This window comes from Phalacrocorax aristotelis, chromosome 2, assembly GCF_949628215.1.
Source record: "Phalacrocorax aristotelis chromosome 2, bGulAri2.1, whole genome shotgun sequence".
NCBI lineage: Eukaryota > Metazoa > Chordata > Aves > Suliformes > Phalacrocoracidae > Phalacrocorax > Phalacrocorax aristotelis.
The window spans coordinates 153,925,486-153,939,905 of NC_134277.1; the positions used below are offsets into that span (position 1 = coordinate 153,925,486).

Below are 14,420 nucleotides of genomic sequence, written 5' to 3' on the forward strand. Positions count from 1 at the left end.
AGAACCTGCCATGCCATGGGGGTGACAGTGCCAATACCAGGACCCTGCCCAGCCCAGGCTGCTCAGCTGAATCAAAACTATGGCTTCAGACCAGGTTCTGCAACCCCCTGCCTCAAAGCAGGATGTACACATGGGGGCTAGAAATCGAGCAAGTTAATCAGAAAAATAAAAAGGTGTTTGGTTTTCTTAAACCAAATTTCAGAGTTTACAATACATCAAGTTTTAAAAATGTCAAAACTGTTCAAGGACTTTCTTCCCAGAAAGACAAGTGAGAGGCTGTCTGGCCAGAGCAGCGTTCCTATTAAGGCTGGCAGTGGAACAGGCGCTCAGTATGCACATCAGCACCAGCCCGAGTGCACTCCTGGAAATCAGACAGCTCTGCTTTCTTAAGGGAAACTCTCAGGAATGCATCCATCTAACTGGAACAACACAGAGCTGCTGTACTATATATTTGGTAACATTCTTATTTAAATACTTCTTCAAAAACAATTTCCTGCCTATAAAACTGTCTAAAAACATATATATACGCAGCCAGTTAAACAACTTTAAAATGGTATATAACAGGAAAATTTACACATGAATGTGATGTATCCTTGCTTTTATGGAACAGAATTGTTTGCTTAGTCATACGTGACTGGCAAATTCTGTGACGATTTCTGTTTAAAACTTATTTAAAAGACATACAACCTGGAACTTCAAACACACTTGAAATAATGGTTTAATTCATGGTAAGAATCTACAAAATCAAACGTTGTCAAAGGAACTAGTTTTTCATCTTTCTCCCCTGTAAATGTGTCTGGAAAAGACATAATTTAACTTTTCTGTATCTACATGGTTTTCTACCACACTTATTTCAGACCTCCCTGTCAAGGATCTAAGACAGCAGCTCTGCACAAGTTGGGAAGTCAGTTGGTTCTGGTTAGGGATAAAGGCAAAGAATGCTCAAAGAAAATCTCTCTCACTGAAAATATTCTGACATTTAATTCTCCATTTTTGTGGAGCTGGGCCCTGAGTGATGTTCTATCATGACTGTGCTGCGGTGGAAGGAGGCGTGATGGGAAGGCTCCCCACTCTGAAAAACAAACTATTTGTTCAGTTTCCACACCGGACTTGTGCTTTCCTTAAAAATAATTTCTGTTTTAGCACTGCACTTGGATATTGTAGATTTACCTATAGCGTGTCAGTCTCCAATCACCAGCAAAGTAGCCTTTAAAAAATATCTACAGATAGACATTTTGATAGAAAAGATACGTAAAAAGTCCAATGAGATCATTAGCAGCATTGAGGATGCTCTCCTCACATTCCAAATGAAAATTTACATTATTACTTCAGATTAAAGAGAAAAAGGCTCTTTTCCTCCTAACACTAGGAACTTCTCATATAAATTCAGTAATTTAATTTATATTAATTCCCTATTATCTGTTTTATGGCCATTTTACATACAGTGAGGTACTTTTCTTGGGTGTCAGTTTTAATGTAAAACCTTAAAGATTAATTTCCGTGTTGTAATTGTGTCTACCTCTATTTTATAACCTCACACACTTTTAATCAAACTATGCTTTTCATTTGATCTTTTCCACTACAGGATACAGCTATTTTTAAAGGACTAATATAAACTATTTTTTTTCTGTAGAAAGAAGATATGCTACAAAAAGTGTCTCCCTCTAACTCCTTTTCTCCTAAACACTCTCAGAGGAATTTAATTCCCTTTTGAACCTCTACCCTTTGTTAAACAGAGTGGTCACCAAGCTCAGAACTTCATGCAAGACAAATAATAGGCAGTTGGTTTTTTGGTACATCTTAAATTATAAAGAATATCAGATTTATACAATTTTAACTAACTTCTCTTTGGTTTGTTGAACAGAGCTGTCAGTATTTTGTCCTTTTTTTTGACTTATTTTTAAAAGAACGTTTTTGCTATACGTCTCTAAAAAGCTTAATATGTAAATACTAAAATCTTTGTTCCATCTACAGTCTTTCAAAGGAATAATGCAAACACTACTTCGTCCAAGGGCTCACACACACTGAAAAAGTTCAGAACACTGAGTCTATTGCAGCTGGTTACTCATACAGCCTTTCTTGTGGTGCCTTTGATGCAAAGCTGTTCTCAGACACTCCAGCTGGCGCTTTAATCAGAACAGTGACCGCTACAATTCACTTTAAGTCCCCTTTTACGGACGTCTGTGTTGAAAGCAATTTTACCAAATTTGCTCAATTCTGTATCTTTTGTTTCACAACTAAGCCCTCCCGCCATAGCACCCTAAGTGCTAGAGAATCACATAATACATTTATTCTCTCAGTCAGGAAGAAAAGCATTATTTTTCTCCCATTACTTCAAACTGGAAGCTCTTCCAAACACCAAAACTGCCAGAGAAGTGAACTGAAGGTTTAATTAGAAATCATCTATCTGACACTAATAGCTGACATCCACAATGGTCTGGTTGCAGGCCAGGACAAGAAGCTGAAATTAGAACAGCGACTACAGTGATGAGCCCTGCAGCTAGTGGAGAAATGGTAGATAACCACCTTCATTCTTGATCCCTCTGATAGGACTTACCAGTTCCTGAGAGCAGAAAAGAAGGTAGGATGAGAGCAGAAAAGAAGGTAGGACTAAGTCCAACATAGCAAAGATATGGTAGCAGTGTTCGGCATGTCCTCCTGCCTTAAAAGTGGCTCTAGCTGAAGTAGCTGACTGAAAGGAAACTGCTGGCCCAGTCTCTCCACTCAGAGCATTAAAACTCCCAAACTCCCCCTTGTTTTTCCCTACCCTACCCAGAGCCCACTAAATCCACTCCTCTCTAGCATTCTCTCACACTCACTTCAGACCCTCTATTCCATTCCTCTCAGGTCCACCTATTGCCCAGGTTCTCCTCACCAGAATACCCACTTGAGTTACCCACCCTTTCCACAGGATCTGTGATCCTCCCAGTTGAAAGCCTCGAAGTCTGCTACAGCTGCAGGGCTTCTAAGGCAGAGCACTCCCCCACCTCTGTAACTGGCACGGAGTAAAAAGACTGTATACAGATAGCACTAACTGAAAATAGATCAGGATGAGACTGCAGAGGAGAGAAATAAAAAAAAAAGGAATGCATATTTTCTGTGTGCTTTGAATTCCTCCAGAGGGAATGGTTCCAAGAAATGATGGGAGGGGAATTCTATCTTCAAATCTAGCTTCAAAATAGTGTTCTTACCTGCAGATTTTCCCCAAGGATCAACAAGCTCAAGTAGTCTTCTCAATGCTAACATGAAGCTATCAGGAAACTTAGTTTGACAGCAAAGACTAAATTAGATGGCATCAAGCTTACTTGTCCTCTGCCACACACACCTACATGTCAACGCAATTCAGGTGGCCCAGTGCTGTGGAGAGGAACTTAAGCAAGACTATGGCAGTGTGTGGAGACAAAGAAAAGCATTTCAGAAGCTCTGGCAGAATAACACTGTTTCCTTTGACAAATGGGACACTCCCAGTTAGTTAGTTAAGGCCAAGTCCCAGCTTCCAGTTCAGTGCTAAACTATCATGTGAGAATCTTTATTAGTATTAGTAATAAAGACAGTCATACAAGAGTATAATATACCATATGGCATGAGAGGTTTATCAGCTTTACTCTAATGTACAGTAGAATTCTGGTCATTGGTGCAGAGTCTAAATTTCTTCAGGGCTAATCCAATGAAACCTCGTAGGAACCAGGAGATCTCAGCATTTTCAACTCCATCCAGGAGTGAGAATAGAAACAGACACAGCAATTCTATAACTGCTATGGGTTAGAAAAAGTCAACATCAATCTACATATTTCCACCCTGAGGAGGGCTTAAAGCATCACTGTACCTTGTTCCCTTTCAACAGAGACCGTAATACTGAGGGGCCTCAGATTGCACAGAACGGATGCACAGACTTTCTTTTGGTGTCATTTATGAACAGGAGCCTAAGTACAACTGATTTTTTAATAAGCTTTTGAAAGTATTACCCACATTCATGAGGACACAGGATAAATACAACAAAATCGAAGTAATTTCCAAAATGCTCTTTTCTATGCTGTCAGTGCCCTTCCCTATTTTAGAACAAAGACCTAAGTCAATGCACGTTAAGCAAGCACTATCACAAAGGAGTATCTAGATACACAAACATGCTTTTTTTTGTGTGCAGAACATAGTTCTTCCAGGTGTTCTCCATACAGCATTCACACAATATTTAAATTTTTTCCTACCAAAACCAGATCAAATTCTACATACTGAAAATAGGCAAAAGAGCACAAATCAGTACTGATCATCTGGAAGACTCAGATCACCCTCTACTTGCTTTATTCCCGCAGCTCTTTGCCTTTGGCACTTAAAACAAGCTCAGCATTAGGAATTCAATAGATTTCAGATTTTATCATAAGACAGGCTATTTAGCAACTGATCATTTATTTACTATATACATTTAAGATCTGCCCTTCTAGGTCACATCAAAGTTCACAATATTTACAACTTCCTGAGCCAGGAGTCACATCTGTAGAACCATATTTAATAGCCACTGATGGCCATACACTTCTCTTTTTTGAATCCACTTAACTTACTCAGAACCTACATGTTAACAGCAAGACAGGGAGAACATCCAAAGAGACAAAAGCAAAATGGTGTGCATCTTTAGCAGTCATGTGATACAGTCAACCCTCATGACATCACATACTTCACCAAGTTTAATCACTAAAAGCAGAGGGAAAATATTCTATAGATGAAAGGTCTCATCCCATCTCTGACATGCAAAAGCAGTGCAACTCTGTACGACTATGTGTGTGGACGTGGGAGCACAAATACACATTACGCATAAATACAGAATTCCATGCAGGCTTTTTCACTTGACTTACGAGTAGATAAATGTCCCACACTAACTTTCTCCTGTTATTACTAGGATTTGCAAGCAAAAGCCCACTAACGTTAAGAAGTTTCACTAAAAAATTATTTTGGTTTCTGTTAAACATGTGACAGAACAATGGAACATTACTCTGTTTTCCCCTCAAAGGAACACAAATACTATAAATATATGCGGAATGGATACAGACATTTGTCCTATATATATTCCTGGGATTTCTTAATTGTATTGGTCTGGCTTAAGCAGTGAAAGCTGCTGGCCCATAAAAGGAATTGTGAGCGCACTCCACTTTTGAGTTGCAAGAAGGTCCTACTCAAGTGTTCATTTTTGTTATACTATTACCGGTTTTCTTCCGGAAAAGTTACATCTCTTTTCCACATATCTCTGCTGCCTATGAAGGGTAAATGCCCTTCTTTGTATGTGCCTTATAATGTAGAGAAAATACATGCTGTAATGTAAAATGTTTAATTTACTTTATTTAAAAAAAAAAAACACAAAAAGCTCTTTAATATTAATTTTAGCAAGCAAAAAGCATCAGGCTCTTTTAAAGGTATACCAACAGTTTTGGCCATGCACTAAAAATTATTTGCTTTCTCTTCTTACTGACAGACCATTCTTATGTGAGTTGCCCATTCTCTTCATTAATTAAAATTCAATTTTTTTCTTCCAGATTAAATACAAAGAGAGGAGGCATTTGATATAGGAAGGTAAAGTTAAAGACTTCCCTTGTTTCAAAGAGGGTTACTGGTTTCGCTATTGTAAGATGATTTTTTTCTACTGTACAAGGCTTGCTACTATCTAGTCACTGCTAGCTAAAAATCTAAACCATGCCGTTGCTGCAGATAAATCTCTATTAGAGTTCTGCAATCAGCTGGACATGAAAACCCACGCTGAACCTATTAAATGCTCCTGTAAAAATAGGAAGCATTCAGTTCTGGCACTTTGAAGTCCTACTGATTTGAACAAGACATAGTGAAACACAGGAGGTACTGTCTGAACATTAGGAAACATTGTTTTTATCGTGAGGGTGACTGAGCACTGGAGCAAGTTGCCCAGAAAGGTTGCGGAGTCTCCAGCCTTGGTGATATTAACAAATGGTCTGGACAAGGTCCTGGGCAACCAGATCTAGATAGTCCTGCTTGAGCAGGGGGGGTGGACCAGATGACCTCCAGAGGTCCCTTCCAAATCATTCAGCTATCAAGACACCTGAGAGATCATACCTTAAGCAGACTCATGAGAAATAAGCCACTACTACCACATCAGCAGCTAACCTCTGACCACATGCAGCTAACATCTGGTTCAGTGGAACTACTCAATAGGATGACATACCATTTGAGACTCACACCAAGTCTATTTTTTAGGATTAGTGTAGGAGTAAGTACAGAGGAACACTTCTTTACAGGATAAAGAGAAACATAACCTTTTAGAAAGTACTACAGAAATAGAAATACCCGTAATCTAACTGGAGACAGACCATCATGTTGGTCCTATTGTTAGCTTACTTACACCCTTCCCCATCTCCCTATTTGTTACATCTTCTTAAATTTCATTAGAATAATCAGGCAAGGGGCCATCTTTCAAAATTAATTTCTGTTGACTATGGTAATGGGACCCTGAACACAAGAAAAGTCACACTGGTACTAATCAGAAAATGCCCCAAATGTTACACATCATTTTGACCAGCAGGTTTACTCAATGCTGCATATGGTGGTTTGCTGTATGCAGCAAACCACAAATACTCATTCATGTGCCATGCAACTACTGTGGAACTGATTTTGTGCATAGAAAAGAAACTATTTATCTAAATAAACATATGGCATGTTCCCTGCCGAAGATCCACTTTCCAAGGTCTAACTCAGGAGAATTCTTTCCCTTCCTCTGGACAGAATCTGAAGGATTCCCCCGCCCAATGAATCATTCCCTCACAGAGCCAGTGGTGTTTCCTTTGGTTATGGCTAACAGTTATGGATTATAGAGCACATACAACTCAAATTGGGCAATGAAGTTTTTTACTCATCTTTTACTCAACTTATTTTGACGAAGTGAATAGTTTAAAACATGATTTTGAGGAAAGATTTTCTCATTAAAAGAAAGGCCAGAAATACAAAAAACTTAGCAACCACTCCCTTCTAACATGGATGTTCTTTGCTTTAATAACCTCCTCCCTCCAAAAAGATGACATAAAGAGAAAAACAATTACTTTTTTTTCAAGCCTATACAGTACATATTCAGTCAAAGTGTCTTTTTTTAAAAAAAAAAACTAAGATACTTACGGAGTCCAAACCTTCGGAAAGGCAGCAATTTCTTCTGGCGTATATTCATCTAACCTCTTGGGGACTGCACGTGGCTGAGGAATCTCTTGTAGAAGATTCTTCTGTATATCTTCTGGAATAACCTGAGGCAGGTGAGAACAGCCTTAGCTATTTAATTGTTTAAAAACCAACACTGCTTCCTGCCAAATCCAGACCAAAATTTGGCAACGCTACTGCATTCTTCATTCTGTTTGACCTAAATACAGAAGACAATCTCATGCATGTCTTATATCTCACAATTTTGTGAAATAATAAAGAAAAAGCATCATTTCAAATACATTTAGATACATAAATAAAAAGCAGCTTGATTTTTCTTAATTTACCTGCTTATGACAAGAGATTTGCTATTGCTACCACTCCCTCTTCACCTCCAAATCACACAGGAATGAAAATGTAATTGCATGACTACTCACGTCTTCTGGGAACAGGTGCAGCCTCTGCATCATAGTTCTTCTCTGAAGGTTTTTTGGAAGCATTCTATAAACAGTCAGTTTAACAATCTGAGGAAAGATAACATGGTAACAAATAACCAGACAGGCTCCAACTAACATGAAGAAGGTAAGCTGTGTTTCCCTCTGCCCATTCCGCTAGTCACTTTTTTCAGTCAACCTCTTCCATGCTGAAGAACTCTGGCACGACATTCAGAAGGTGCTCCAGACTTACTGTTTTGGAAGAAGAAATACTTACTCCCTATCATATAAACACTTACTCTAAGGGCCACATAAAAAATTGCAGCTTAGAAAGTTAAGAGCTATATTTAGCACTGTGGATGACTGCATATGATCATTCAACTTCAAAAAGAATTGAGAAGCTTGTGGTAACTCCATATCATTCATATTGCACATCTATATACACACGTTATTGAGGAAAAAGAAACAGGGTTTAACAAACTTACCAAGTGTTCCCAACAGCTAGTTTGACACTGTAATTTGCTGTGTTTGTATTTTCTATATAATTTATGCATCATATCTTAAGCAAAGCTGACATACCAATACATTGCATTATGAACATACTATATATATTTGTAATTTATTCCCTTGTTATTAGTTCCACATGAACAATCTCACTTCTGAGCAACAGGAATGACTAGAATTTGGGCATCTACACTAGATTATGTCACTGAAAAGTAACAAAAGTCAACAGGATTTCTCCTGGAATCTCGTGTAGATGCCTGTAATTTAAATAAAGCACATTTATGGGCTTCACCCAGAAGGGGAACATTTGTAAATGTAAAACAAGGCATGCAACTGTAGGAGACAAAAAGTGTTTTATAAAGGTCAGCAAAGCAGTTAGGGGTAGACCTACGTGCAATCTGGTAAGTAGAAGGAAACCCACTCTGCCTGTGCTCCAAGCCACGCAGACATAAACTTTAGAGGCAATCACTGAGTTCCCAGCTAGAACCATGTACTTAAGACGGAACGATTAATTGTTGCAAATGAAATTAATTAAGAAGTGCAGGTTCTTTAACTTGCAGGCATTTCTACTTGGATTCTGAAGTTAGGGAACACTCAAGATAGTTTGACCCCAGTATTATTTTAATTTTGCTGTGTAACAGATGGCAACATTTTCTTAGGATCCTCATACATATGTACTGTATGTCTTGAGAAACTCTGAAGGCATTTAAAGAAGCCTCAACATCACAAAGATTTTCCGATGTTATGCAGCCCGAACCACAGATCTGTGGACAAATGTAATAAATCAAGATGATAAAAGAAATAGATCAGGTCGGGCAGACTAATATATAGTGTTGACCCCTTCTCTAGTATAAAATTAATAAGCAACTATTAAAAAACAGAGATGAAAACTAATGCTTTTAGGGATAAAAACCTATTCATGCTTGTACAGCAAACTAGAGTTTACTTAGGTCAGTATACCATGTGCTTAGAAAAAAAGCAAGGTAAAGACAGAAAATGAACCTTCAATGGTTTACTTCACTGAATACTGAAAAAGAAGTGACACACCATAACAACATAGGAAAATACATTGATATTAACAGCAGCTCATGTGAACAGCCCTTTTACCATTAGCAATTTTCATTTCATACACTTATTTTCCTTTCTACCTGTCCTGGTTTCAGCTGCGATGATTTTCTTCCTGGTAGCGAGTATAGTGTTCTGGTTTGGATTTATGATGAGAATAACGTTGATACCACACTGACCTTTAGTTGTTACTAAGTAGTGCTTACCCTAAGTCAAAGACTTTTTCAGCTTCCCCTGCGTTGCAGGGTGCACAGGAAGCTGGGAGGGGGCACAGCTGGAACAGCTGACCCAAACTGGCCAAAGGGATATTCCATACATCGTCATGCTCAGGATGTAAGCTGGGGAGAGCTGGCTGAAGGGCAGTGACCACCACTCGGGGCCTGGCTGGCATCAGTCAGCAGGTGGTGAGCAATTGCATCATGTATCACTTGCTTTGTATATTATTATTACTATTTTACTTTATTTTATTTCAATTATTAATCAATTATTAATCTGCTCTTATCTCAACCTACAAGTGTTCTCACTTCTGATTCTCTCCTCCATCCCAATGGGGGGGTGGGGGTGGGTGGTGATGGGGGGTTAGTGAGCAAGCAGCTGTGTGGTACTTAGCTGCTGGCTGGGATTAAACCATGACATTACCCAATATTTTCATTATAGCCAATGAAAGATCAAAATACATCTGATCTAAAACAGCAGATCCAGAGACTTCACAACAAATTGCCTAACTGTGGGGATTTTTTTCTTTATCTAAAAATTACTTTTAACTTCAGATTATGATAGAACCAGTGTTAATTCCTTACATTAATAAACTGTCCATACACATGTCCCAATATATGACCTATGGCCTAGAGATACACAGAGTTAGTTATTTAATGATTTTACTCCAATAAAAAGAGAGACTTTAAAACACTTTAATGAACATTGTTAAATATTTTACTACTTCAATCAACTAAAGTTTGTGTCTGATTTTTATTTTCCTCTGCAGCATGTGGCACAGACATCTGTTGAAACAAATCAGTGAGCTAGACGAACAGCTGGTCTATTCTGATTGTGAATCTGACCTGATTTTTTAGCTACATTACAAAGAGAACCTTTTAGTTGTAAAAATGTGTCTATTAAAAAGTCACACTGGAAAAGAATGTCTGATTTATATGCTCACGTCAAACAATGAAGAAATATTTTCAACGTTGTGTACAGTCACTGTAGAACTGACCTCAGGTGACAACAGATGAACATGAAAGCAGGACTTGGAGCATAATAAGGGATAATGAATTATCATGGATAATTATATATTCAATAGCGGTTTCTAAAGATAAGTATGCTAAGTGCAATAAGCATAATCCAAGGTATGCTTTGGTATGTCTGCCAATCTCCATGCTATGCAAGAACTTGTTCGGCTTTCTTGTGCCTTCTCATACATGCAAGTGCATTACCACAAGTTCTGCAATATTAAAAAAAAAAAAAAACAAACAAAAAAACCCAAAACACCCTCACGTGAAGCACAAACCACCTTTTGCTGCCAGGCAGACTGCAGAACCATAGAATGGTTTGGGTCGGAAGGAACCTTTAAAGCTCATCTAGTCCAACCCCCCTGCCATGGACAGGGACATCTTGCACTAGACCAAGTTGCTCCAAGACCCATCCAACCTGGCCATCCAACACTTCCAGGGCCATCCAACACTTCCAGGGATGGGGCATCCACAACTTCTCTGGGCAACAGCTTCCAGTGTCTCACGACCCTCACAGTAAAAAATTTCTTCCTTATGTCCAATCTAAATCTACCCTTTTTCAGTTTAAATCCATTACCCCTTGTCCTGACACCACAGGCCTTGATAAACAAACAAACTAAATCAAACCAAACAAATAATTTTAAACAACAACAACAAAAAAATCTTTCTCCATCTTTCCTATAGTCCCTTTTATATATTGAAAGGCTGCCACAAGGTGTCCCCGCAGCCTTCTCTTCTCCAGGCTGAACAACCCCAACTCTCAGCCTGTCCTCACAGCAGAGGTGCTCTAGCCCTCAGACCATTGTTGTGGCCTCCTCTGGACCCGCTCCAACAGGTCCATGTCTCTCCTGTGCTGAGGGCTCCAGAGCTGGATGCAGCCCTGCAGGTGGGGTCTCACCAGAGCAGAGTAGAGGGGCAGAATCCCCTCCCTCGCCCTGCTGGCCACGCTGCGTTTGATGCAGCCCAGGATACGGTTGGCCTTCTGGGCTGTGAGCACACATTGTTGGCTCACGTGCAGCTTGTCACCCACCAGTAACCCCATGTCCTTCTCCACGGGGCTGCTCTCAATCCTTGCATCCCCCAGCCTGTACTGATACTGGGGGTTGCCCCAACCCAGGTGTGGGGCCTTGCCCTTGTCCTTTTCGAACCTCTTGAGATTCACACGGTCCCAGTTCTTGATCTTGGCCAGGTCCCTCTGGATGGCATCCCTTTCCTCTAGTGAGTCAGCTGCACCACTCAGCTTGCCATCATCCGCAAACTTGCTGAGGGTGCATTTGATCCCACTGTCTACATCACTGATTAAGACATTAAATCCTTGCCTGATCCAGAGCAGGAAACTGGTCTTCACTGTTACAGCCTCTCCCATTCCGGAGCTTCAATGCAATTGAACGAACTCTTAGAGGAAACAAACTTATAACTTACCAAACATTTTGAACAGCTCATTTTATAACTGCATGTTTTTGTGATTATCATAGAGACTTTAACATCTGAGTCACTTGAAAATATTGCCATCTATGCGTTACACCCATGCAGAGAACAAGAGAGAGGAACAATAACCTTGAGTCTGAGCAGGCATGCCCCCTGCCCCAGCAACTTGCAGTAGCGGCAAATTGGAAACAAAGCCTTGGCTTCTGCAGCAGATCATAACTTCCATGCTGGAACAGCTCAAAGGCAGATTTATACCTCCCACCCCTCAACCTCATTCACCTTGGTCAAGAAGAAAAAAAGAAAAAAAGGGGTGAGGTGGTGATAAACTATTATTTGAGACTTGTGAAAAGCCAAATAAGTGTATTACTAAACAAGCTGAAGTGCAATCTTTAAAGGTCCTGCTAGTCTGTACTTTTATTATTGGTTTACTGCAAGGTAGTTAGTCCAACTACAGAACAGAAGACCATACAGGAAGCTAGGATAGAGAAGGTAGTGCTGGAAAACCTCTAGCTTCTGTAACTTCTGCCTCAGGCTTTTCTACGAGTCAAAGCAAATCCAAACCCAGCTTCTAGACAGACCAAGTTTACATCCAGCTCCATACCCAAAATTTTGCCTACAGCCAGAACTTCACTAACTGGTGTTATGACAAGTCAAAGAAGTTAGTGAAGTACGGACTTAACTGAAGTTGTACCAACTGCTTTTGCAACTTGATTAAGGTCGTGTAACAGAAAAGGCAGATCCAACCACCAGTATTTAAGCAAGGGCTCTCCTGTTATCTGAACATGCTCAAGTTTTACTAAAAACACACCAACTCTAAATAAAAAGGTACAGAATTACAAGAAAAAGTCTCCTACTGAGCCCATGCAAAACCCAAACCCAGATTCAATGCTCTCCAAAAGCACACATCAGAACATGATGTTTTCTTTAAGGAATTAACGACAACAATCTTTCCATTTGCTTGTAATACACTCTAATAAAAGAAAATTCTTATTGTTTTCTATGTAATTATTTTTACTTTGAACTATTAAAATAACAAGAGGTTAATTTTACATGAGAGGTATAAAACCCTGTTGCCAGTTCAAAATTCCACAGAAATCAAAGAGGTCTAGCTACTCACAGGTCTCACTGCAGCATCAATCTCAGTTTAAAAATAATCAGTACAGTTTAACATTTTCAGTTAATTATGGATTCCTACTGCCTCCTCTCCCCAGTCCTTTATCTTTAGTACTATCAACTTGTAAAATTCCATATCCTCATAAATTCTCACTCCTAAAGGCCATGACACTTTCTCCATCAGGTAAAGACATCTACCACCAGATGTATACAGCCGCTAGAGCATTAATATTTGAGGATTTTTAAAGTACTGGAATGCTGTTTGCCCCAATTTCTTCTGAATTACAAAATTCCCATTGGCTGTAGTTACAATTGTCACCTTGAATACTGCAGTACCTTTTTGCCAAGTTGGCTAATTTACACGCTCATAGACATGCTCTTAATCACACAGTTATATGACATTACATTTTTTGTTTCCAATTTAAAGGGCTAATTAGGAGGAAAGGAATCTGAAGGCAGCTCTAGTAAAACTCTTGCACTTTCAGTCCTTTACTACACGGTCTAGCATTTTATGAGTATGAATAAATTAAAAATATATTTATTAGAAACACTGTGTGAGGCTTGAACATTTCAGTTTTTGTGATAGGCTTTGGCTCATGCGCAACTCGGGCTATGCTTGATGGAGAGCAAGTTCTGAGAAAGATTCTTTGCCAGATAAAACATACTTTAAAGAAGGAAATCAACACAGCAATACCACTCCTGATCCTGAGAAGCACAAAAAAATTGGCCGAATTTCCAGAGGAAAGTCTACCCCTAACAGCTGAATTAAGTCAAATAATCACCAGGAAGCAGCTCTAGAACATGGGAAGGACACAGTGCCCCAGAGAAAATAAAGTGATTAATTACAGGGCATACAAAAAAAAACAACCCCACCCTAGAATTACTTCAGGAGACACACCAGTTACTTGGAGGTACAGCTTGAGACTACATCTTCCTTCTACCAGTTCTCAGTTTTCTGTTCTGTATACATTATTGTTCTTTTCACCACACATTATAAAAGCATACAAAGAACTTCACCTTTCTACCTCTAACAGGTGTATGAGTAGTACAGCAACAGTATACTTAATACTGCCACAAGAATCATTTGGTCACAGACAAATTAAACTTCCATTGCACGCCATTTTGCTTTCCACTACTCGTCAGCACTTAAAAACTTAGAAGTTTAATGTGTTCTTTAAATTAATATATTAATTTGCCTTGCAAATTCAAATAAGAAATGGATTAAGATTTGTTTTTAAACAAGGAAGTATTTATTTGTGTCTACTACGAAGTAAAAGACCAAGCCAGCTCTAAGACTTAGAGCACCCACAGGTTTTAAGATAACAGGTTCCATAACAATATTCTCCTCACCATGCCATACTAACCTCTGTGTGCCTACTAATACAGACTTTGAAGTTTTGCTCTCCTTAATTAAGAGACATTACTCCATAGTAATAAAAGAAAACCCTACTGTATCTGATGTTTCAGTAACTGACTTTTAGTATGTATATATTATTATACCAACTCT

The 14,420-nt window shown here is 39.1% G+C and overlaps 1 protein-coding gene across 1 annotated transcript in view; it reads right to left on the reverse strand.

Moving 5' to 3' along the window:
- Positions 1 to 14,420, reverse strand: part of MRPL13 (mitochondrial ribosomal protein L13) — a 40,348-nt gene that overhangs the window by 12,946 nt on the left and 12,982 nt on the right. Inside the window, exons 5-6 of the mRNA XM_075085699.1 lie at positions 7,578 to 7,664; positions 7,126 to 7,247 (exon numbers count right to left, since the gene is read on the reverse strand). Coding sequence (XP_074941800.1) covers positions 7,126 to 7,247; positions 7,578 to 7,664 — 209 coding nt within the window. The remainder of the gene's footprint in view (positions 1 to 7,125; positions 7,248 to 7,577; positions 7,665 to 14,420) is intronic.